The sequence below is a fragment of the Saccopteryx leptura genome, chromosome 5 (genome assembly GCF_036850995.1).
Source record: "Saccopteryx leptura isolate mSacLep1 chromosome 5, mSacLep1_pri_phased_curated, whole genome shotgun sequence".
Classification (NCBI taxonomy): domain Eukaryota; kingdom Metazoa; phylum Chordata; class Mammalia; order Chiroptera; family Emballonuridae; genus Saccopteryx; species Saccopteryx leptura.
This window is the reverse complement of record NC_089507.1, coordinates 192512060-192537798: the sequence shown is the minus strand read 5'-3', so window position 1 is coordinate 192537798 and position 25739 is coordinate 192512060. Positions and strand designations below refer to the sequence as shown.

The 25739-nt window shown below is 42.9% G+C and overlaps 1 protein-coding gene across 1 annotated transcript in view; it reads right to left on the bottom strand.

The window, feature by feature from the left end:
• The window catches only part of FERMT1 (FERM domain containing kindlin 1), a 30280-nt gene extending 9558 nt beyond the window's left edge, over positions 1 to 20722 (bottom strand). Inside the window, exons 1-9 of the mRNA XM_066387210.1 lie at positions 20217 to 20722; positions 17503 to 17671; positions 16368 to 16601; positions 12566 to 12712; positions 10313 to 10526; positions 9228 to 9330; positions 8272 to 8379; positions 7647 to 7778; positions 5249 to 5298 (exon numbers count right to left, since the gene is read on the bottom strand). Coding sequence (XP_066243307.1) covers positions 5249 to 5298; positions 7647 to 7778; positions 8272 to 8379; positions 9228 to 9330; positions 10313 to 10526; positions 12566 to 12712; positions 16368 to 16601; positions 17503 to 17653 — 1139 coding nt within the window. The 5' untranslated portion in view covers positions 17654 to 17671; positions 20217 to 20722. The remainder of the gene's footprint in view (positions 1 to 5248; positions 5299 to 7646; positions 7779 to 8271; positions 8380 to 9227; positions 9331 to 10312; positions 10527 to 12565; positions 12713 to 16367; positions 16602 to 17502; positions 17672 to 20216) is intronic.
• Positions 20723 to 25739: the final 5017 nt, after the last annotated feature.

The window sequence follows — 25739 nt, the reverse complement described above, 5'->3', positions numbered from 1 at the left end:
CTAAAAGACAGTGAGTAATGGGAGAGTATTACATAAAAATTATAAAATAAAATTGAAAAACATTATACGACATTTTCAGGATTTAGAAAACCATGGCATTAAAATATTGGGAGTTAATAGGTAATAGAATTCTAAGGAATAGATTTAAAAGAGTATTTGTCTAAGAATCAGCTTCTCCAACATTAAGTCTTTTCAGTATAAACTCTTAAAGACTCAGCCTATAACCGGAAATAGTAAGGTCTCAGCTTAGTCCCAGGCATCTAAATATTTCCATGCAGAATGAAGAAGGAAACCCTGTTTCTCCATTTTAGCTGGATTTTAAAACTATCAAGATCTCAGTTTTCGCCTACTATCTCCTCCAGTTTGGTTCATCTTCCAGGCTGTTTCCATACACCCCCAAAGCTAAAGGCTATTGCTCCCTATCCCATGTTCCAGAGGCTGGGACAGGCAGGGGAGGGGAAGAGGAAGGGAGAGGTGTGGCTAGTGGGGAAGGATGCCCATAAGAATGAGACAGTCTCTTGAATCCTCATGAAGCTCATAACTTAAGAGGGTAATGCACAGAATAAATAAATACAATAAAATATGGTAAGTCATAAAACAAGGGTGTGGGGAGTGGGGAGTTACAGAGGGACATGGCACTTAAATGCAGAATGCAGGATGGGTAAGAGTTTCATTGGAGGAACAGGGAAAAGAAATTTCAGGAGGCAAATGCACATGCAAAATGCAGAGTTCATGAGTCAGAGCTGGGTACCTTGTTGGTAGTTGAGTTAAACACTTTTTTTAAAAAAATGTTTATTTTATTGATTTTAGAGAGGAAGGGAGAGAATGAGAGAGAGAGAGAGAGAGAGAGAGAGAGAGAGAGAGGAATACTGGTCTGCTCCTGTATGTACTCTGACCAAGCACTGAACCGGCAACCTCAATGCTTTGGGTCAATGCTCTAAGCCACCGGCCAGGGCAGGTTGAACATTTCTTGAACACTGACCTCATGCTGGGAACTGCGCAGAGCAATGGAAATGGTTGGGGGTGGGGAGTAGTTTCTGTGGCTACAGCCTTTCCATGTGCAGGGGATGAGGGAGATGAGAACAGCAAGCTAGTCTGGGGCCAGGGAGGGACTGTGAGTGTCCTACTAAGGAGTTGGACTTTCTTTTCTAGAAGAATGGTCCTTAAACCCTGGTGGTCATCATTATTGGAAGGGAGCTTGTTGGAGATACCCAAGCATGGCTCCAGTCCCCAAGATGAAGATTTGCAAGGATCTTTAAGATTAAGTGTGTTTATTACCTTGAAAGCATCTAGCGGTGTACTCATGGCCACCTGTCAGCACAGGAAGGTCATAGATTTGGAAAACTTTTTTTTTGAACGACAAAAATGAGTCACTCTACTTCAGGCACTTTTCCATTTGATAACCAGTGAGCCTTAATGCGGGACCAAAAGGTTTTCATGGTTACTCTCCATGTGACCATGAACTGCTAATATTGTGAAGATTCTTTTATTGTTAGGAGTCTTGTATTGTTATTCTTGTATATGTTAAAAGCCTTGTATTTATAAAGCGAATCTCACTGATAACCTCCTGTAGCACAACGTGTGAGTCTGAATGGAACTTCTTTGCTACAGTAACTTGCCTACTTGGCTATAGGAACTTGACCAATGATACAATGAATGAATTTTATGTGTGGCCTCTCTCTAAAACCCTGCTGTGGAGTCACTTTATTTATTCCAAGGTAGTCTCTCCAATGGTGGTTACACCTTCCAGTTGGGCATACATCCTTATTTTTATTAAATATGTAATTTACTAGTAGGATTGCATCTTGTCTGGTTTAGATTTAGGGATCTGCAAAAAGTAGGATCTTGGAAAATCATTTAGGCAGAAAATTCTAGATTGACTGTTATCTTTTCTTAGTACTTTCAAGATAGTTCCCAGCCAAAGAGAAGTCTGCTGCCCACCTGGTTGTAGAAAAGCTGTCTTTTTCCTCTGATTTTAAAGACTTCCTCTTATTAGCAGTTGGCTGTATCAAGATGTATATTTACACTGATTTATTTTGTTGGGATCTGTGATTCTTGAATTGAAGGATTTTTTGGTCTTTAACAATAATATAAAATCTTTTTTTTTTTTTTTTTGCATTCTTTTTAAAATTCTTGCTTCTCCCCCATGTTTACTTCTGGAACTGCCAGTTGAACCTCGTAATTCTATTTATATCATAGTTCCCGTTTTACCTGTCCGACTTCTCTCCTCAGCTGTGTTTTTAAACTTGATGTTTAATGTACCTATTCAATTTTAAATCTCTCTGACTATATATTTTTTCACTTCTAAAATTTCTATTTGGTGCCTTTTCAATATTGTCTGTTCTCCACTATAATTTTTACCTTTTAATTTACTTTATGATTCTTTTTTTTTTTTTTTTTTTATTTATTCACTTTTAGAGAGGAGAGAGAGAGGGACAGAGAGGGAGAGAGAGGAGAGAGAGACAGAGAGAGAGAAGGGGGGAGGAGCTGGAAGCATCAACTCCCATATGTGCCTTGACCAGGCAAGCCCAGGGTTTTGAACCGGCGACCTCAGCATTTCCAGGTCGACGCTTTATCCACTGTGCCACCACAGGTCAGGCCTACTTTATGATTCTAAACATACTCATTTTATGGTTTCTTCAAATTGTTCCATTACCTAAAATTATTGAAGCTGCTAATCCTTTTGTTGGTTGGGTCAGCTGTTTTTCTTTTATGGTGGCTCATCAACGCAAATGGTTAATAATTTTTAGCCAGATAGTGGGTATTTTCCTCCAAGGATTTTTTTTATTTGTTTGTTTGTTTTGTATTTTTCTGAAGTTGGAAACGGGGAGGCAGTCAGACAGACTCCCGCATGCGCCCGACTGGGATCCACCTGGCATGCCCACCAGGGGGTGATGCTCTGCCCATCTGGGGCATCGCTCTGTTGTGACCAGAGCCATTCTAGCACCTGAGGCAGAGGCCATGGAGCCATCCCTAGTGCCCAGGCCAACTTTGCTCCAATGGAACCTTGGCTGTGGGAGGGGAAGAGAGAGACAGAGAGGAAGGAGAGGTGGAGGGATGGAGAAGCAGATGGGCGCTTCTCCTGTATGCCCTGGCCGGGAATTGAACCCAGGACTCTGGCACACCACTGAGCCAACCGGCCAGGGCCCCTCCAAGGATTTTTAAAATTACGTTTGCTAGGACTTGATAGATTTTGTGGTCCCGATCCAGTTTCTATTTAATGTTTTCAGGATTCCCTTATCACATAAGACATTTAAATTGAGCTCTACATCTGTGTATGGCACAAACCTTGGCTCTGATTTCTTGAGAGAGACTTTCCATATCCCCACAACAAACTTTGTGCTAGAATGAATTTCCTTACTGCTTCCTTCGGTTGATGGGTAGATTTTCTACTCCCTGCTAAACAGAGACGGCAGCCCTTGCAAGTCTCCACCTTTAGGCAGGGGCTTCAGCCCGGGCTCACTGCCTCACTGAAGCACACCGACCTTAAAGCTTCATCTTTGATCCGCCTGGGGATAAATGCCTGGAGCCATGAGACTCTACGTCACTGGCCCAGCTCCCCCATTGCGGCTGAGGTTTCACTGCAGAGCTGGGTTACCTCTTTAATTTCTGCAAATTGGGATTTCTCAGTTTCCCTTCAAGATCAACTTTATAATTCTTTTTATTCTATCCAGCATTCATATGGATTTGTGGTAACACAGGAATTTGCATGAGGTCAGATGCCATGCCGCTATAATTTGAAGTTCACTATTTATAAAGTGGATTCAATTCATTTTGTTTAAGAAGTAAAAAAAATAGAGTGTCACTGTTTAAAAAAACAAACATTGAAAACCAAAGAGTTAGTTCAATGCTTTTCTGCTGATAAGGAAAGGGGACCCAGGGACATGAAGGGCCCAGTCAGGGTCACACAGCCACGAGGGACAGAGCTCCATTCTTTACTCTCTTCCCCTTTCTCTTCTCCTTTTTCTTTGCTTCCTCCTTCACTTCTTTTGTCCATGAACTATATTATATATTAAATAAAGAATCTTGAGACCTCTGATAGATAAAGTGCCCACTGGCCCAATATGAGAACGATTTTGTGAGTCCGAATATGCCAATTATACTAAAGTGCTGTGGGTGGGAAGATTTACTCCATAATATCATTTTCTTCATCTAAAACATCTATGGGAAGGAAATTGTCACCATCTGGTTTATAAAGAGCTGGAATTGTCTATACAGAGAATAGGGCAACCTACTTTCTTTGTAGAACAAATATTAATAATTTATGAAGATGTATTTGTGGCTTCAACTTATTGCTATTTTTCTACAGCTCTGACTTAACAATATGTATGGTTGCACTTATTGTTTGAGACCACATCCTAAGAAAACAAGCCTGTGGAAACCCAGTGATACATATTGTTACCTTTGGACTCCTGTTTCTCATTCATACCTTATTCATTGTTCATTCTAAATCTTTCTTTGCATCACGGATTATCAAAAGCAGCTTGTTTCTTTTCAAGCCAACTGACCCAGTGAAGTGTCGGTTTGTTAAGAAAAGTCAACAAACCATAAAGTGACATAGTAACTGACAGAACTTCAAAGGGACCTGGTTCCTTTCATCCAAACATACCTTGGCACCATCATAACCATGGCAGTTCTTTCTTTCCCCCATGAAACAAAAGACTTCTCTGCCTTTTCAACAGTTTCAGATTTGCCTGACGTGACTGGGGAGTGAATCAGAAATACTCAGACAGGCAAAGGTAGATAACTAAGGTTATCTCTCTATAAGCCCAGGATCCAAGTTCTAGTGACAACTGATTTTCAAACTGTGAAAGAACCTTGAAATGGTGTCAGAGTCCTGGGCCTCCCAGATGGACCATAAGAGAAATTCCAGTCTGGCTTGTGTTCATTCTTATGGACACTGGCCATGTTTACACCACCATTTATTGAGCATGTACTATGAGCCAGGCACCATGATCATGCTTCATGTACGATATTTTATTGAATCTTCTCAACAGACTCAGGAGGCGTATTCCAATTTTATAGACCAAGAAACTGAGGCTCAGAGACATGAGGACAATGTCCAAGGTCATTCAGCTGGCACGAGCTGTGGAGCTAGAATTTGGCCCATTGTCTGTCTAATGCCAAAGCTAATGCTCTTATTTTTAAACCATAAATCTGCTTAACGGATGTTCAATTTAAACTCCTGGACTCTTTAACTATAAGGCTTTGTTACGAGTAATCCCTGTTTCCTTTAAGGGTGACTTACCTAAATAATTTGAGATTATCTGCAAGTTTAGGGATATCAGTAATGTCCTCCTAAGGAAAAACAGATAACATTTCATAAACAGTATTTTGACACATGGTGCTGATGATACTCTATCCCTGCACTGTCCAACACTGTAGCCACTCCCCACATGTAGCTATTTAAATTAATTACAATTAAATAAAATGAAAAACTCAGTTCCTCAGTCATACTAGCCACACATCCAGTAGTTGCCTTGGGGTGGGAGGATGGGGGGGGAAGGGCTGGGAGTGGATGGGACACACGCAGGGGCTTGTGTGGTGGCTAGGTGTGGTGACTTGGGTGATAATCTAATACTAATTTGGTAGGCTGTACATTCCGCCCAACCCACTTTCTGTGTGTTTCCTATATCACACAAATGAGAAAAAGAGGTGAAAAATTTGACCAAGCACTTCCTGTACCTACCGTTCAAGGTAAACATTTGAGTTAGAAACCACTACTTTTATGTACAAACAAAATGATTTTACAACTCGTACATCAGAGTAACTCCAGGTATATCTAGTTTACTGATTAAACTCTCAAAAAGTACCTGGTTCAAAGTTCATTCTCCACTGTAGGTGGGTGCTTATTTTTAAACTGAAGAGCCTTTTGTTTGACATAACAAAGCCTTGGCATAGAAATACCAGGGGCGGGAGGAGGGATTTTCATCTATTCTAAGAAGGAACACCTTCCTGTTGTATGTATTTAGTGGTGGAAGAAAGAACTCCAATTTCATGGGCTGCGTCTCCTATAAATGTGAGAAAGGGCTCTGAATTTCCACAGAAGCTTGGCATTTAGTTTGTTTCTGGTATTTCTTTTTGCATGATACCAATTTCCTGTTTTAAGGAATTTAATCATAAGCAAACACATTAAATACCTAAGACTATAGTGACTCATTTTTATCTATGACTTTAAAAAAAATCTAATTGACAATAGACCCACCTCTCTGAATCAATGTGACTAAACTACTCCCATGATTAAAGAAATTAAACAAAGAGTGGCACCCAAGAAATGAACCGAATGGGAGGGGCACTGCAATTATAAAGCTGATATTTAGCCACATTTCATGGATAAGGAGCAAAAGATGCTAAACCCGTATTATTTCTTTATGCTTTATTGAAAGGGGGGTGTGCTTATTTCCTGAAGTCAAAAGGGTTCCAGAAGTTTTTATAACATTCCAGAGAAAGGCCCTTACTTCTGTCAGCTTTGCTCATTGGAAAGGTACAACTCAGTCAGTAGATAATAAGGCTTTGTTACCTGTAAAGTAGTTTCTCTATTTCCACAACTACCCCATATAATAGACTGAGGGTTCCTTCTAGATCAGGGGTCGGGAACCTATGGCTCACGAGCCAGATGTGGCTCTTTTGATGGCTGCATCTGGCTCGCAGACAAATCTTTAATAAAAAAAATTAATAACGTTAAAAATATAAAACATTCTCATGTATGTATTACAATCCATTCATTTTCTACTGCTTATTTTCATGGTTGCGGGTGGCTGGAGCCAATCACAGCTGTCCCCCGGGACAACACCAAATTTTTATTGGATAATGTGTAACATACACAGGTCGTTGTATGGCTTTCACAAAATTACATTTTAAAATATGTGGTGTTCATGGCTCTCTCAGCCAAAAAGCTTCCTGACCCCTGTTCTAGACTAAGGAACCAAGTCCATGTTCCCCGTAGTGAAACGGAGCCCTCAGCAGTCTTTGTCTTACACCATGTCAACTCATCTCAAAGAAGAAGGGTGATGCAAAAGTCCTGTCATGAGCAGTAACGAAAATATCTTCCAGCCCCTTACAGAGCTGACCTGAGAAAAGCTAGTCAGTTCTGGCTAGGTGTAAGCTTGTCAGATGACGAGAATGTTTCTTTTTTCAAATTCAGACAAAACATCCTCTTACTTCTTTTTTTTTTTTTTCCCATTTTTTCTGAAGCTGGAAACAGGGAGAGACAGTCACACAGACTCCCGCATGCGCCCGACTGGGACCCACCCGGCACGCCCACCAGGGGCTACGCTCTGCCCACCAGGGAGCGATGCTCTGCCCATCCTGGGCTTCGCCATATTGCGACCAGAGCCACTCTAGCGCCTGAGGCAGAGGCCACAGAGCCATCCCCAGCGCCCGGGCCATCTTTGCTCCAATGGAGCCTTGGCTGCGGGAGGGGAAGAGAGAGACAGAGAGGAAAGCGCGGCGGAGGGGTGGAGAAGCAAATGGGCGCTTCTCCTATGTGCCCTGGCCGGGAATCGAACCCGGGTCCTCCGCACGCTAGGCCGACGCTCTACCGCTGAGCCAACCGGCCAGGGCCCTCTTACTTCTAATTAAAAAGTTCACCCGTATTTGCCGGTCAGAACAAAGCCACAATTCTGAGTTACCAGGAAAATTCATACCAAAGTGTTGTCCGCTTTTCCACCTTCCAGGGTCACTTCCAAATTAGAAAGTGCTGCTTCCACTTCATCGACCTCAGACTCGTTTTTAAAATCCTGCGTGTCAGCTGACAATGACAGTTTGCTAATGTGATACTACAAAGAAACAGGTTTTAGAAATGTTATAAGCGCAAATGAATTCATTGGCCAGATCTGTTTTTTTGGAGACAACTCCCCTATAGTATCAAACATCCGACCCTGAAGATCTCCCTCCTATGCAGGGAAAATGACATTTTATTTTATTTTATTATTATCTTTTAAAGTTCTGTTTACTGATTTCAGCAAGAGAGGGAGGGAGAGAAAGAGAGAGAGAGACAGGAACATCGAGCTGTTCCTATATGTGCCCTGACTGGGGATTGAACCAGTAACCCCTGTGCTTTGGGATGTTGTTCTAACCAACCAAGCTAACTGGCTAGGGTGAGTAAATGACATTTTAATCTGAATCTGAGATTACTGGTTGGTTACGTTCAAACTCAGTTCTCTATCACTGGATGAGTTTGTAGTAGGGAAGAGATAAGAATTGCGAGACTAATATTTTACATAAGATATACACATGTGTGTATGAGAAAGGTTCTTGAAGTTCCCATACCTGTAGTGCCGCAAAGATCAACATTTCTTCCTCTGTGCAGTCAATTTCTTCTAAGATAATGGTCCACCTGGCTTGTTCGTAGAGTTGGTTTATTCGGACAGCATCGTACTAGAGAAAGAAACAGGTGTGAGTGTGTGTGTGGTAGGGAAGGTGTAAGGGGACACACTTATATTCCATAGTACAAAATTCTGGAACGACTGAGGCCATTCCTTGTCAGTCAGATGCAATAAACTTCAGCTCAGGAAATGAAAAAGAATACCCCTTTATCTTTCCACTGCCCCAGCTCTTTTTACTTCTGAATTTAGAACTTGATCAAAATATTTCCCAGGGTTTCTTCAAGGGACCAAACTAACCTATTTCAGATTTCCATTATTTTCCCTCTCCTTTATCACACTCCTATCGGCACAAAGAACAGACAGGAAAAGTGGTGTTTGTGATAAGTAATATAAAGGTGAAGGGACTCCCCCCGGTTAATCTGCAAACTCAGTGCAATCCTAATCAGAGTGCAATAGGGATTTTTTTATATAAAACTTAATTCAATTGAACTTTCAAGTTAAACTGGAAGAAACCATGTTCAAATATTATTAAGAACATTTTGAAAAAGAACAATATTGGGAAGACACCTGTCCTTTCAGACATTAAAACGTATTATAAAGTTGCAGTAACTAAAATGGCGTGGTATTAGTATAGTGATAGACAAAATGTCAATAACACAATATCTAGAAACGGATCTATATATGTACATAAGTCTAATATAAAATAAAAATGTCATTTTATATCGTTAGAACCCAAAGGAGGAAAATCAGAGACCAGAATACATTGACTGGTCTAATTCCGCAAAGACAAACAGAAGAGTACACAGATTCATCCTGACTTTGATGACTAGATGACTCAATGTTACACTTCCATGGAGTCATTTAAGAAAAGAGATAGAGAATAGAGAAAGAGGATCTGACCTTGGGATTCAAGTCAAAGAAAGTGTAGTATTTAAATCGTAACAGCAGCAGTTCATCCTCCTGGATGCCTTGTTCCATAAGGGAACGCGAGGAGTCCAGCCAACTAGAAAACAATAGGTGAGTTATAAAAGTCGGTCAGCTTCATACATATCTTTTTACTGTATTATACAGTATGGGTACATGTTATCTATGTTACATAATATATGTTATTCATAATATATATGCATCATGTAATATATATATATAATGTTTATTGTATATATGTTTATATTATATATACACATACATACACACACACACACACACACACAAACACACACACACACATCTCCTTGAATAAAGTCCAAAAACCAGTAAGGAAGAGGACTTGAGAATAGCTTATATCTATGTATTATCTTACAGCTTTCCCAGTGTGTGTGTGTGTGTGTGTGTGTGTGTGTGTGTACACACACATACAATTTTTTCCCTCATTGACACTAAAGTAACCCAGTGAAGAAGCTAGAGCAGCTTTTATTTCTCAGTTCTATGGATGATAAAATGGGCCAGTGTGCACCGCGGGGAGATGGTACATGAGAGCACAGAGGACCCGAGAGACGACTGCTGGGGCCACATATCACGGGGCGTGGAATGCTGTTCACAAATATGACTTTATTTGGTGAACAATGGGGTGTGAAAAGAACTGGAGGTTTGATAAATAGTTGGAGTGTATTTTCTGAGCCCGCTTGAAGCAAAGCTGAAGGACCTGCTCATTAGAATGACTAGAGAGAGAAGCTTTGTTCTACAAGATGGCGTGGGCCAGGTGGGCCAACCCACTTATAAACTGCTCTACATCCCATAAAATACACTTTGTATACCTGTAAGGGCAAAGAATTAGTATTCAGATATGGTAAGCCACTGGCTTACCCAAACACATAAATGTTGTCACACTCTCTATGTACCGAAATGACCAAAGTCTGCATTTTCCTTGGTACAATCCTTAGGTACCCTGACTTAATAATTAAAGAAGCCCTCCCTCCCCCATCTCTGGGGCACCTTACAACATCAGTATCAGTTCACAGAGGAGCAAAACGGCACCGCATCCTTACCCCGCATTAAGCTTGGCTTTATCGACCAGAGACCGAGCTTGGTACATATCGGCCAGTGCCTCTGGAGACTGCGGTGGTTGGCTGAATGCGAGGATGCTGCAGTTTTGTTCAGTCAGAGGGCTGTCACTGAACCACGTCATGGTGGACGATACCGGCGTTCCGTTGATGGGGTCATAGGTAGGAGTCATAGTTTTACTGTACAAGCCAGGACTCACTGTAAGGCAAAGGGGAGCTGACTCTAGGATGTGAGATTCAGGGAGTAGGGATCTTTGGAAAAATAAGAACTAGCATCACTGACACTAAAATGAATTTTGAATTTAAGTGTTTGTACCATTTAAAATCAGATGAGTCATGACTGATGGGGATTGACGTTATACACAGGTACAGCTCTTGCCTGAATATTTAGCTACTGAAAACTTGGAAATTGATAGGCTGTAGTAACTTCCACAATCAACCCAGACAAATATCAGAGACTATCTGCTTCTCAACAATTCAAAATTCTTCTATTTTAGCTGTGAGTTTTTACACTATTAGAAAACCAAAGCTTGACCAGGTGGTGGTGCAGTGGATAGAGCATCAGACTGGGACCCAGAGGACCCATGTTCAAAACCCTGAGGTCGCCGGCTTGAGCATGCGGGCTCGCTGACTTGAGCATGGGATCATAGACATGACCCCGTGGTTGCTGGCTTGAGCCCAAAGGTCACTGGCTTGAAGCCCAAGGTCGCTGGCTTGAGCCCAAGGTTGTTGGCTTGAGCACAGGGATCACTCGCTCTGCTGGAGCCCCCCTGGTCAAGGCACATATGAGAAAGCAATCAATGAACAACTAAGGTGCCACAATGAAGAACTGATACTTCTTATCTCTCTCCCTTCCTGTCTGTCTGTCCCTATCTGTCCCTCTCTCTGACTCTCTGTCAAAAAGAAAAAGAAAAGAAAAAGAAAAAAAGAAAGAAAACCAAAGAGCTCACAGAATGTATGGTACAGACTATATTTTGGGCAAATTCTTTAAAGAAATAGCAGTACCTGCCAATTAAAAAAGCCCAGGTAACGGATGGTTTATATATCATCTGTCTTTAATTTTCATTAGAAAAGTGCAAATAAATACATTTATTCTTTGCACTGAAATATTCTTTGCAAGAAAAACTTCAAATGTTGCAAGCAAACTAGTTTTTTATATTTTTATATAAAAGAAAAAGGATGATGCCTTTTTAGAATTTTTACCTGTTCTCTGTTACATGCCTAGTGCAAAATTTGAATTGAATTTATAGAAGAGTCACCTGTAGATAGAACCAAGGAAATAGAAGTATATTTGAGTGATCTTAATAATCTGTTTTCCCCCCTCAAATTCATGGCCAGTTCTACTAAGGTTTTTAATTCATCAGCAACATAATCCATGTAAGTAAAATAATGAGCTGTAGATAGACCCACACATAGAGAGCAGGCTGACGGCTGTTGGGTGTAGGGAGGGTTGGGTGAGGGAGATGGAGAGATAGAGCAAAAAAGGACAAAATTTTATGGACAAAAATGTGGTGAATCCTGGGGTAGGGTAGGGAGAGGAGGGCATGGGGGAGGATAAATGGTGATGGATGAAGACTTGAGCCTGACCAGGAGGTGGCACAGTGGATGGAGCATCAGACTTGGATGCGGAGGGCCCAGGTTCGAGACCCCGAGGTAGCCAGCTTGAGCGCGGGCTCATCTGGTTTGAGCAAAAGCTCACCAGCTTGGACCCAAGGTCACTGGCTCGAGCAAGGGGCTACTCGGCCTGCTGAAGGCCCACGGTCAAGGCACATATGAGAAAGCAATCAATGAACAAGTAAGGTGTCGCAACGAAAAGCTGATGATTGATGCTTCTCATCTCTCTCCGTTCCTGTCTGTCTGTCCCTGTTTATCCCTCTCTCTGACTCTCTCTCTCTCTCTGTAAAAAAAAAAAAAAAAAGACTTGACTTGGGTACCTGAAGCCTGAATAATTATGTTAACCAGTGTCACCGTAATAAATTCAATTAAAAAATTAAAATAATGAGCTATAAAATATACCTGTCAAAAAAATGATTAGTTCTAAATTTAATTGGATGCCCTTTCCTCATCATAGGACTCCTGCAGGTTTAGTCCTCCTTTGTTCTGGGGAGAAAGGGAGGGGAGGGAAGAGGAGGAGAGACAGAGCAGCAGGGAGGAGAGTTCCTGGGATTTACAGATTTGAGAAACATGTGGCTTTAAGAATGAATTAAAACAACAAAGAACCCATCCCTCAGATCTCACCTGGTGGCCCAGAACTTGTTGGAGAACTCTCCAGGTTTAAAATTTCTTCAATTATGGGCTCCTTATTATTCTTGTCTTTTTTTTTCTTCTTTTTAAAATAGTCACCAGAAGGCTTTAACAAGGAAAGTTCTTCTGATCTCCTAATATCTAATAAGTGAATATAAAAAAGAAGGAATTAAAAAGTAAAAAGAAAATTCCTTCTAAGACTCAGAGTCACATTGGGCATTTAAATAATTTCTCAGGGAACTCCTGGGAGGTACATGGAATTAAACTGTACTCCTTTCCGGAGAGATAGAAGGGGAACGGAGACCCTCCCTCTGGGGTGTGTGTGTGTGTGTGTGTGTGTGTGTGTGTGTGTGTGTGTGTGTGAAATAGTTGAGGGAGATCCAGGCTAGTGAAATTTCTAGTTTGTTTTTAATTTATTGTGACAATACTTTAAACATATCCAAAGCAAAGGCAATAAATAGTACAATGGTCCCCAGCCTCAACAGTGACCAGAATTTTGATATTCTGTGTTACCTATTTGTTACCAATTTCCCCTCCCTCCTTTCTTTCTTCCCTTTCTCCTTCCTGCCCACTCTCTCTCTCTCTCTTATTTACTGTTTGTTTTTTTTTTTTGTTTTTTTTTTTTGTATTTTTCTGAAGCTGGAAACGGGGAGAGACAGTCAGACAGACTCCCGCATGCGCCCGACCAGGATCCACCCGGCACGCCCACCAGGGGGTGATGCTCTGCCCACCAGGGGGCGTTGCTCTGCCTCGCCCAGAGCCACTCTAGCGCCTGGGGCAGAGGCCAAGGAGCCATCCCCAGCGCTCAGGCCATCGTTGCTCTAATAGAGCCTTGGCTGCGGGAGGGGAAGAGAGAGACAGAGAGGAAGGGGGGGGGGTGGAGAAGCAAATGGGCGCTTCTCCTATGTGCCCTGGCCGGGAATCGAACAGGGTCCCCCGCACGCCAGGCCGCTGCTCTACCGCTGAGCCAACCGGCCAGGGCCTCTCTCTTATTTAAACAACAGCAAACGCCGCGACGCCCGCCCCCCACCGCCGCCCTTTTTCTTTCTGACCACAGATCCCCAGAGCCCTTTTCTTACATGATACCCAGTTGCTAATTCCACCCCGTGGCGGACATCATTGGCACCTGCCCATCTCTTCTTGGCCCTCACCATTTCAGTGCACTCTGACTTGACCACCAAAGGTGGCAGCTAAGACATGTATGTCTCTGCCTGGGGGCTTGCTCTCCATGCCAGAGTCTGCACTGCCCAGATGCAGAGGCAACAGGCCACACAAGTTCGGGGAGCTGATGGTCTCCCAGAACAGCCGCCAGTGACTGATGAGCTCCCTCGCCCCATGGCTGGATGGATCTGAGGCATGTCTATGCTGTCTCCCAGAGGTCCCCAGGTGCCCGCAGCATGATTGGATTGGCAACAAGCTCTTATTGGTGGCCTCCTCTGCCCAGTCTCACATCCCCATTCTTAACTCGTGTTTCTGGACATCACCTCCTGGGTAGATATTTGTACTTGAATGCTTATGTGAGGGTCTGCTTCTGTAGAACTCAAACTAAGATGATAATCCCATTCTCCTTCATTAATCAAACACAATTATCATTGCCAAACAGAACTCCTGATGGCCATTAACTGCACTGAGCTGCTATGATCCCAGGTAGAAGCCAAAGGATGTGGATGTTAGAATCTCTGGGCAGCTCTCCTGGAGGTAAATGCACCAACACCATGGGCCCTCCCACTTCTCAGTTCAGACACTGCTTTGTGCTGAGACTGAGGCTGGTAGTTCGCTTGATTCTCTTCCCAGTAACCAAGGATGTCTGATTGTCAGGTTGCAGCACCCGGGACCATTTCAAATGCATAATTTACACACAAAATCTAGAGAGGAATCAAAATGGACTCCGGAGGCATTAGAAATAAGACAAAACAAAAAACCCTAAAACAAACAAACAAATAAACAAACGCTATCTTCAAGCCTGAGAGTTCTTGAGGGAAAGCCCATCATATTGCTCAATTTGATCTAGATTCAATTGGTCAGATATAAAGAATGATTAGTAGAAATGCCAGGTTGAACCTTTTAGAACTACCATGAAGATATAATCTGCCTGACCAGGCGGTGGCACAGTGGATAAAGCGTTGGACTGGGATGCAGAGGACCCAGGTTTGAGACCCCAAGGTCACCAGCTTGAGCGTGGGCTCATCTAGTTTGAGCAAAAGCTCACCAGATTGGACCCAAGGTCGCTGGCTCCAGCAAGGGGTTACTCGGTCTGCTGAAGGCCCACGGTCAAGGCACACATGAGAAAGCAATCAATGAACAACTAAGGTGTCGCAATGTGCAATGAAAAACTGATGATTGATGCTTCTCATCTCTCTCCGTTCCTGTCTGTCTTTCCCTGTCTATCCCTCTCTCTGACTCTGTAAAAAAAAAAAAAAGAAAAGATATAATCTGAAAGAGAGAACACGAGATTGCTTCTGTTCATTTAAAAAACTCAAGTTTTTGGTTGCAGGTAGGATATGTGCTGCCAGTCCACTATGATGTGTGGAGTATATGATGTTATTTAATAGTTTATTAAGTCTCACGAAAAAGAAATGGTTTTCAATCCTCATTAGAATATTACTGAAAACAAGGTGCCTGGCATTTGCCATTGGCTCAGCATGCATCAGGGACACTATGGAACTTACGTCTATAATGGAAGGTTCCATTCATTTGTCACTCAGCAGTTATTAAACAGCTAATGTGTGCCAGGCATCGTGCTAGGCATGATCAAGAAATGGTTTCTATCTTCACCCTATTTAATACCATACCAGCATCCAGTGTCCAATATTGGCACTACCAAGCCTATATATGCTATTATAATTTTTTCTTTTTTCCTACTGTCTCATTTTAATATCTTATATTGTTATATTTATTATGTATGCTAGAATGTAAGCTCAAGGAAAGAAGTGATTTGGGGCTATTTCTTATTACTAACATATCCCTAGCATTCACCACAATGCTTGCTTAATTGATATATATTTGTTGAAGGAATGAACGAGCAGTTTATAGTTTAATGGGGAAGACAGATAACTTGCATATATATTGTGTTTACTGTGTTCAAATGTTGAATCTCAGCCTTGGAACAAAGGAATATACCTACACACTCTCAAAAATATAAACTAAGAATACCTTCACAATGCAAGGGTTGCTCCTCCCACTGTGGAAGTCCCACACAAAAAAATATATCTTGGGTGATGCTATCCTTAATGGCAGTTAAACTCATGGGACACCATCTCATAAGAATTAGTTTTGATCCATACTTACAGGTACTTTCTGCTTAAAAATAAACTCCACAAAGGATTTTTGTGGAAAGGGCTATCTATGTATTTATTGGAGCAAAGTGTCAGTGAAGCAATTAAGACATGAATTACTACACCATTCTCTCAAAAATAAAGCCACTCTGGCTCAATAGTGACAGTGATTTAATGAACTCTTCTTTTTGTCTGTCTTAAATAGAATGATGATTTACAATGGCTCAGAGAAATGAATTTGGGGTGAGGATTGTAATGGGTTTGTTTCTTCTGTTTATAAATCTCTTCTGAAATCATTTTAAGCTTGTAGAAATGAATGTACCATATCTCAATAATGTCCCATTGGGTTTAATTCCTCTTAAACGGCTCCAGTCCCCAGAACTGGGCTTGAAAAGTGTGCTTTTTAATAAGGGCAGTATTCTGTCAAGCCAATTGCTTGAGGTAGCCAGAAAGCACACAGCACTTTCCCGCCCTCCTCTGCTAAAAGTCCAAAGGGCACAGGGGCCCCTCTGGGTACTCACTCAGGGTTTTGCAGATATCACTGACAGCTTTAAAAACCACCGCCGAGAAGCTGACACGCAATCTCACCATCTTCATGTTTGGCAGGCGGAGGCGAAGCATTTTATGCTGAGGGGTGAAGAGGAGATTTGCATCTGCCTGGACTCCACATTTGTCCAGGGTCCAGTGTGTTTTCAGAAGCCAGCAATGCTTCTGTTCCCACCACAGGGCAAAGTCTGACCAGTCTCGGGCTATGTCTGTGAAAAAAATAAAAAACCACAGTGAAATCAAAGGAGAGGGCTCCAGTCAATTTCATGTGTGCAGAAATGGAAACAAACACCTGATCTCCAGCACCCCATCCCCTCTAGCAACCCTAGGCTCAACAGTTGCTGGCTTCTCTGCAAAGTCTCTAAGGTGGGACAGGCAGGAAACAGACTGAACCTATTACTGATATCTCAGTCCTGTGGAAGGAGCGGAAACGCACAAACTTGGTTCACGTTGAAATGCTAAAGTCCTCTTCCTTAAATCTCTCAGTGCTATGGTCCTTTCTGGGAAGGCCAGGAGCTTTTGGCTTTGTTTGATCAAGATTGTTTCTCTAATAGAAAAGTATCCTCACACCACTGGTTCATAAGGGAATATCCACAACTCCCACCGGAGTCCACACTGAAGGACCATAGGGCTGACATTTCAGTCTTCTCGGGGATGCCACCATATGCCCCGTTTCCAAAGTGTTTGTATTGCAATCAGTGTCAAATACGTTCTCTGAGTGTTAGCATCAGCATGGAAACTTCCTCCCCTCTCCTTCAATGTGGGCATCCAAGTTGAATGGTTTCCCTTCATCAGTGTTAGAGTCAACAGTCAGTCTTTTACTCTGCTAACATAAGAGTGTCCAGTATTTTTAATTACATTAAAAAAATGGTTTCTTTCTCTTTAATTTGTCACCAACAATTCAAGTTTTTACAAGACTTGTTGGGGGGATTCAGGTTGAGGCTCTGGCACGGACCCTCTTTCTCTTCTTGGGGGGAAGGTGCTTGCTCTCTGGGCCATTATATAGGAAATGTGATTGGAAAAACTTAGGTTATCAGACAACCTAGGTTGGTGGTGACGGAACAGAGAGGGTTTCAAATATGGAGACACTGAAATGAAACAGGAACTTACTGATCTTTTCCACTAACTTGAGAATCACTCCCCCGATATGCAGATCTCCGGACACTCTCAGCCTGACTTCTTTCGGCTCCTCTTCATTTGGCTGGTCCACGCCGACCACAAGCTCCCAAGAAGCAGATGCAATGTCACTGGACGAGAGCATGGTGGCAAATGCAGGTGTCTACGGCACAGAAAGGCACACGCAGACCAGAACATAAGAAGGAGACCTTGAAGAACAAAATCTTTTTTATTTTTTTAAATTTTAGTCTCCTCTTGAAAAAGATCTGCAGGGTTTCCAGTGCCCCATATATTAAATTCAGTATCTTAATTTTAAAGACGAAAAGGTCTTATCTACATATGATCTCAAGCCTTCCAAATTTATCTTTCCTTTCTCCCAAGATCACTTGGCTATTTATTTTCTGTGCCTGCCCAATGCATTTATTTATCTTCATTTCCCTTCTCGATTGATTTTTCTAGACCTTCTTTGAACTATTCTTGTAACAGGCAACAGATCATGGCAATCCTTGAGGATACCTTTTTCAAAAATCAACTTTATTTTAGTACAATTTGCATACAACAAAACATAGGTTTTAAATGTACCATTGGACACACTTTATTGTATGCAAATTATACTTCAATAAAGTTGATTTTAAAAAAGGATGTCTCTAAAATTTTTCTCTGTCTTTGATATAATATATATTATTTTACTCCTCTTATAAATATTCATGACATTTGCAGGTAAGAACTTTCAAGAACTAAAAATATAGCAAAATAGTGTCTCTTTCAGCTCAGTGGTATCAGAATGGAAATGTCTAGGGAATCACAGGAACGCTGGAACCCAAACCTGGCAGAACTTAAAATATCAGCTCTCTGTTACTTTTAACACCTCTTCTGGCTATTTGAAGATCCTAAATAAAAATCAGTCATTTAAGTAAGAACAATTCTCTTTTACCTGACTAGGTAAAGACAGTTTATGAAAAATCCATGTTTTCCTAAGGCCTGTTTTTAAGAAACGTAGGTGAGCTCAAATTCCTAAGAAAGGGCCAGCGGAACTCAAGCCCGCATGAATCCCGGGTGGATCTTATTAACATGCAGGCTCTAGTCAGCAGGTCTCCCTGGAAAAGGAGACCGTGCATTCATTATAAGCTCCTAGTCTGTGGCTCACACTTTTGTGTTGAAACAGCCCAGAGAAACACTGGCCCCAGGGCTGTTTTTCCTTCCACCTACCCACATCAAGATTAAGCCAGGGACTATGCTGACATCTGAGGAAAACTATATTTAATAAGAGCAATAATTAATCCACCAGGGTCATACCAGTTTTGGGTTCATTTGAAACTGTTCATAATTGTAAGCCTCAGAATATATCAAAATACACAGAATAGATAAACATGTAAATATGAAAAGGCATTGGACAGATTTCATTTGTTTCAATCAATTCAAAAGTTCAGAAGTAGCTCCTAAGGTTTCCATGACCAGAAGGATGCCAGTGATACAATGCTTGCTCTTTTCCCATCCTCTCAGCAATCCCATTTAGAAATGAGGAAACTCAGGCTCAGAGAGCCTAGGCAGCTTGCGGGAAATCACACAGCAAGTTAGATGGTAGAGCCCAGAAAGAAATCTGGGTCTTTCTAACTTTAAACTCTGAACGACCGCAGGAGACACATCCTGGATATTGTTGCAACTACCAATATGAAATAAAACTCTTAAGACCACATGAGCTGAACTCTGGGTAGCCTTTGCTAAGCGTTTCTACCATATAACTCTTTACAGCATTAGGCTGTTTGACTTTAAGATCTTTACAATTTCTAACACGCTATGATTTGAGTTTTAGTTATTTAAAAGGTTTTAGTTATTTAAAAGAAAATAACCGGTGTTTTAAGGTGATTGCTTGTTTCATGAGCAGACATAAGGCCTTTCCTTCTAACCTGGGCAATCAAAACACTTCTCATTTAGGCAACAGATGGTGATTCCCTTACAACTAAATCCAGGCTAAAATTAGCCAATCTGGTTTCCCCACATTCCTGCCCTATCTTTCTGCACCTTCATTTTTGATTGAATTTCTTACCTGCAGCAAGCTGTTACTTGTTGAGTAGAGCAGCAAATTTTCAACCGCCAAAGGGCATCTTAGAGACCAGAACAAGAAGCAAAGCCACCAGCAGACAGCTGGGTGAATCCAGCTGCCCACCTCCTCCTGTTCTTTATAGAAAATGCAAGAACGAAAAGGGAGACCCAGAGACAGCGAGACGGGGAGGCAAAAAAAGAAAGGAAGGCAGTCAGACAGAAACCGAGACAGAAAGGATGATGGATGATAGATAAATTGATTAGGTAGACAGATGATAGATAGATAGATAGATAGGTAGGAGAAATAGCCTCCAATGCCTCCTCTGGAAGATAAGAGCTCGTGTTTCCAAAGGTCCGTCTTTTGCCAGCTCTACGGGAGCCCGGGGCCCCACGAGTGTGGTGGGTGGGTGGGTGGGTGGAAACCTGGCCCTTACCCCCATGGAAGCAGCACCCGCAGCTGGGCAGTTTATTTTGCGCGACGGGATGCGCAGGGCTGGTAAAGGTTGTCGTACGCCAAGGACATTATTTTTAATTCAACAGCCATTTAAGTGCACGCGGCTGCTGATAGGAAGGAGGCAGGGGTCTCAGGAATCGGCGGTACCCACCAAAGCCTTCCCTCCCTGCCGATCTTCCGGCCCCTCTAGCTAGAGCCCCTTGGCACCCACCTTTTTTCAGAGCCTGCGGCGTGCAGCCTCGCAGCCCCGCACGTGGAGGGCTGCGCCCCTAGAGGCCACCTAGGCGGAGTCGGGGAGGGTGCTGGGGGCGCACGGTGGCGGCGGCCGCTCGGCCCGGCTGCAGCAGGCGAGGGTTGCGCGGGGACTCCCGGGCGCGGTTGCCCCGGGACCTCCCGCCGAGGCGCGGCGCCCGCCCCAGCCCGCCGCGGCGAGCCGGGTGCACAGGTCCCGCCCCTGGCGGCCGGCAGAGGCACGGCGGGGGCCGGCGCGGCCCGGCAGGCAAGGGCACGCCCAGCAGCGGGCCTGCTGCGTCTCGCTCCCGGGAGAGGAGGAGCGCTCCGCAGCCTTTTTAAGGGCGAAGGATGGTCCTAGGGCTGCTGCGCGGCGGGAGGGCGGGGGCAACCTGGGACACACGCTTACTCTCTACTCCCCTCTTGCGACCTCTCATCCAGTCCCCTCGGCCGCCGTTAGTTTCCCCGGTTCCTCGAGGCCCTCTCCAGCCCAGCCCAGCCCAGCCCAGCCCCGGTGATTCAAGTCCCGCTTCTTTCCCCTGCCCTCCAGGGCCATCTGTCAGTCACGCCCAGGGGAGCGCCCCGGCCCGGAGACTCCCGGCTCCAGGCTAGAACGCCTCCCTTTAAAGAGCCTGGAGGACCCGTGATCTCCAGGTGGAAGAAACAAAAGCGGTTCATTTCTGAGTAAGAGGGTGATGTAAACCCCCGAGGAGGGCGAGGCGCCCCAAATACGCACGATGGAAGACCCCGGGGCACTCCAAGGGCACGCCTATGCGGAAGTCTGGGTGTCTCAGCTCAGATTCACCACTCAGCCCCGCCGGTCACCTTCCTGTCGGATTCACGGACAAAGAGAGTGGGAAGGGTGGGTGACCTTGGGGAATTTACACAACCTCTCCAAGCCTCCTTCGTTCGTATTACACACATTTGTGGAGTGTGTATTTCGTGCCAGGCCTTGAGCTCAGCTCAGAGGATATGCTGGTTATAAAACAGGCATGGAACTTGACAGTTTCCTCATCTGTAAAATCGGTGAAGGGATGGACTACTTGCCTCCACTGCACGGGGCAATTTCATGTGGTACAATACAGGCTTTAGCGATTTATATGAAGCACGTAAAGCTGGCTATAACTTAAATACGAATTTAAAGTGTTATGAAATTTAAGATTGGAATCCTTGTTCTTGCTTGAACATCACGATATTTAGCCATTATTGTGGTTAAATGTAATTTTACAAGGTCATTTGAGCAACTGTCAGCAAATAGGGGATGTTATCATTAAGACACAATTAACAACTTGAAACTGAATTTCCTAATTTGGTAGAGCTTGTCAACTCTGGGAATGGGGTTGCCTGTCATCTTGTCCCACTTCCCCAGGTGCGCACCATTGACTGAATAAATATACTTTTATCTTGAGCTTAAAGAGCCTAAAGCTTTGCGTTCTGGAGGCTGCTGGTGGCTGGCTGCACAGACGTGCGTGGTTGTGTGGTCTCCCAGTAGAAATGGCTTTATTTATACCAAACTGGTTTCCCATTTTGGTTGAAAATATCTGGATTGTGCTACAGGCATTGACTGGTTTTAAGCTTTTGATTGGCCTAGGGCTTTTAAAAAGCTTTTAATTGAAATAATATATATATATGTATATATATAATATATTTATTGTATATAATTACATATACTTATTATGAAGAGCACAAGTCATGACTATACAGCTGATGAATTTTCACATACTGAATAAATCTGTGTACTGTGCTTTTTAAAGCTTTCAATGGAAATATATGTATTATTTTGTCTGTATTTTAATGAAAGAGCACAAATCATGAATAGACAGCTGATGAATGTTCACAAACTGTATTGCGTGCCCAGATAAGAAACAGGACATTGCCAGTCCCCAGAGGTCCTCCACTTCCCCTTTCCAGTTATTACCATCCACCACCCAAAGTAACCACTATCTGGACTTCTAACTCCCTAGGAGCGTTTGTCAATCTTTGTGCCACATACAAATTTACTCAGACGATCTGCACTAGTTTGTGCCTGGTTTTGTTCAACGATCTGTTTTGAGTTACACTCATATTGTGTGTACTTGGCTTTTTTTTTTTTTAAACTTACGCCCTGTGAAACAGGTCCAGCTCATGTATTTCCTAAGGTCCCGGGTTAGAAGTGGATTAAAAAGTACATTCTAGACTTCAGAAATTTCACACATCAATAAACAAGCAATACCCTTTCTTCCTCTTCAAAAACAAGTAGAATCAACACTTTGAGTCAGTTATTTAATGAATCAACATATATAAATCAAGCAATGTGAGCTTGATTTATTCGTTCAGCTATTGTGTCACCGTGAACTAGACACCATAATATGCACTGAAAATATTCAGATGAACTAGATAAAGACTTTATCTTCAGATCATAACTCTGATGCTAAGGAATTTGGAAGAGGGCTATCTTCTTTCTGCCAGGTGTGCAGAGCGGTAGGGAGCATGACCAATCTTCATAAAGGAGGTGATTTTGGGGGATGGAATTTGAAGCATTGGCTGAGAGCTTGACAGTAGCCTATAATCCCCTGTTGTCTCTCGAGAACAGTTTAAATATACTTTTGTTAGCTGCTAGTTATTGTGCTTTAGTTAGCAGAAGTGGAGGAGAAAGAGGAGCTATATCTCTTGACCTCAAAGTTCCACATGTTCTACGTGCAAATATTGAAATAATAACTGTTATCAGATGCCCATATACTGAAAAACTGATAAGTTAGTCATGCCTGTATGATCACAGGGGGCCTGAGTAGATGGGGCTGGAGGAGAGATGGGGCCCTGTTCTGCATTCACGGAAAAGAAAAGGGAAATAGACCAGTAGAGGGCCTTTGAAAGTCCTAGTTACTTTAACTTGTTAAACACAAGCAGCTTCCTTCCTCTAGCCCCTTCCCTCTTCCCCTGGATGAGCCCTCAGAAAGTCAAAGATTCTATATGAGAAGGAAAAAGCTGCTGAGAGGAGAAAAGGGGGAGTTTTGTTCTTTTTTTTTTTCAATAACTTTTTAAATTAATTTTAATGGGGTGACATTGATAAATCAGGGTACATATGTTCAGAGAAAACATCTCTAGGTTATTTTGACATTTGATTATGCTGCATTCCCATCACCCAAAGTCCAATTGTCCTCCGTTACCTTCTAACTGGTTTTCTTGGCAGTTTTGTCCTTGATTGATGTTTTTATTGGACAAAGCAGTGTGTTATCCACTGGAAGTTTTTAATTGAGTAGTCAGCCGATGAACACTCTAAAAGGTCTGGCCGCTAAGAAATGGCAACATTTGTGTTCATGTAGTAGAGCATGTTTTCTCTTCAGTGCAAAGCAGCAGAATGTGCCTATTATAGCTCCACCCTCCTTTCCAGCTGGGTGGATAACCAGCACTTTCTATGCCTGGGCAAGTTCTATAATTTTCTGCCTGCGAGGATGGAGAGGGTGTGTCCTGATCTGACTATCCGCACTAGATGAAGAAGAGCAAAGAAAAGTAAGGACTTGCTGGAGGCCATGGTGCTGGAGTCACCCTTGAGAATGACAGGGGCAAGAAAGATGGTCCCCCTCCCCTTCTCTCTCTGATTCTTTGCATTCATCTCAATCAAAGGGCACAAAGATTACACCTGACATAAGATATATGCTGATAAGCAAGTCTTCGTCTTCTAGCTCACCTGATTATAAAGTTTCCTTCCCTGGAGAAAACTGTTATTAGGGAAAGACAGTAACATTAGGGTGCAGAAAAATGCAGCTACTCCCTAACCAAGTGATTAAAGTGAATATCATATGTAATAATGCACGCTGACCCCACATAGCTCTTGGTATGACGCACTGGGAAGGGCAGGAGCATCACTTCCATGGTGTTCCTGCTCCGAATGTGTATAACCTCAATCCAATTAAAAAATGGGCAACAAACCTGAACAGACACTTCTCCAAAGAGCACATACAGATGGCCAATAATCTGAAAAGATGGCCATAGTCACTAATCATCAGAGAAATGCAAATTATAACCACAATGCGATCACTTCACACCTGTCAGAATGGCGCTCATCAATAAATCAACAAACAACAAGTGCTGGCGAGGATGTGGAGAAAAGGGAACCCCCCTGCACTGCTGGTGGGAACGTAGACTGGTGCAGCCACTGTGGAAAACAGGATGGAGTTACCTCAAAAAATTAAAAATGGAACTGCCTTATGACCCATGGATTCCTGAGTCATATGTATATACATATATATGTATATATGTATGTATGTATTTCTACTTCTGGGAATATATTTGAAGGAACCTGAAACATTGATTTGAAAGACTATATGCACCCCTATGTTCATTGTAGTATTATTTACAATAGCCAGGATTTGGAAGCAACCTAAGTGCCCATCAGTAGATGAGTGGATAAAAATGCTGTGGTACATTTACACAATGGAATACTACTCAGCCATGAAAAAGAACGAAATCTTACCTTTTATAACAGCATGGATGAACCTGGGGAATATTATGCTAAGTGAAATAAGCCAATCAGAGAAAGACAAGTACCATATGATCTCACTTATATGTGGAATCTAATGAACAAAGTAAACTAACAAACAAGATGGGAACAGACTCATAGATACAGAGAACAGACTGACAGCTGTTAGAGGGGAGAGGGTTTGGGAGGCTGGGTGAAAAAGGTGAAGGGAGTAGACAAACAAAACAAAACAAAACTTAAGAGAGACAGACAACAGTATGATGATACCAGAGAGAAAGGGAGGTGGGGAGGTAGAAGAGGGTAAATGGGGGGTAAATGGTGATGGAAGGAGACTTGACTTGGGTGGTGAACATATGATGCAATACACAGATGATGCATTATAGAATTGTGCATCTGAAACGTATATAATTTTATTTACAATGCCATGCTAATAAATTCAATAAAAACTTAAGAAAGAAAAAGAGAATAAATGGAGTATATTTCCCCCTTCTTGAAATCTGGACAGGCTTGTGACTCCTTTTGTAACCAACAGAATATGACAGAAGTGATGCCACCTGACTTCAGAGGCTAGTTCAAAAGAGGCAGAGCCATTTCTGCCTGTTAGCTGGACTTCTCTCTCTCTCTCTCTCTCTCTCTCTCTCTCTCTCCATTTTATTATTAAATGAGAGGCAGGAGGCAGAGAGACAGACTCCCACTTTCATCCCAACTGAGAGACACCAGGTAAGCCCCCTATGGGGGATGCTCTGCCCATCTGGGGCCATTTCTCTGTTGCTTGGCAACTGAGCTATTTTAGTGCCTGGGGCAAGGCCATGGAGTCATCCTCAGCGCCTAGGGCCAACTTACTCCAACCTAGCCATGGCTGCAGCAGGGGAAGAGGGAGATAGAGAAGGAGATAGAGAGGGAGAAGGGCAAAGGGGAGGGTGGAGAATCAGCAGATGGTTGCTTTTCCTATGTGCCCTGATTGGGCATTGAACCCAGGATTTCCACATGCTGGGTCGGTGCTCTATTGCTGAGCTAACCGGTCAGGGCCCATCTCTTCAAGCA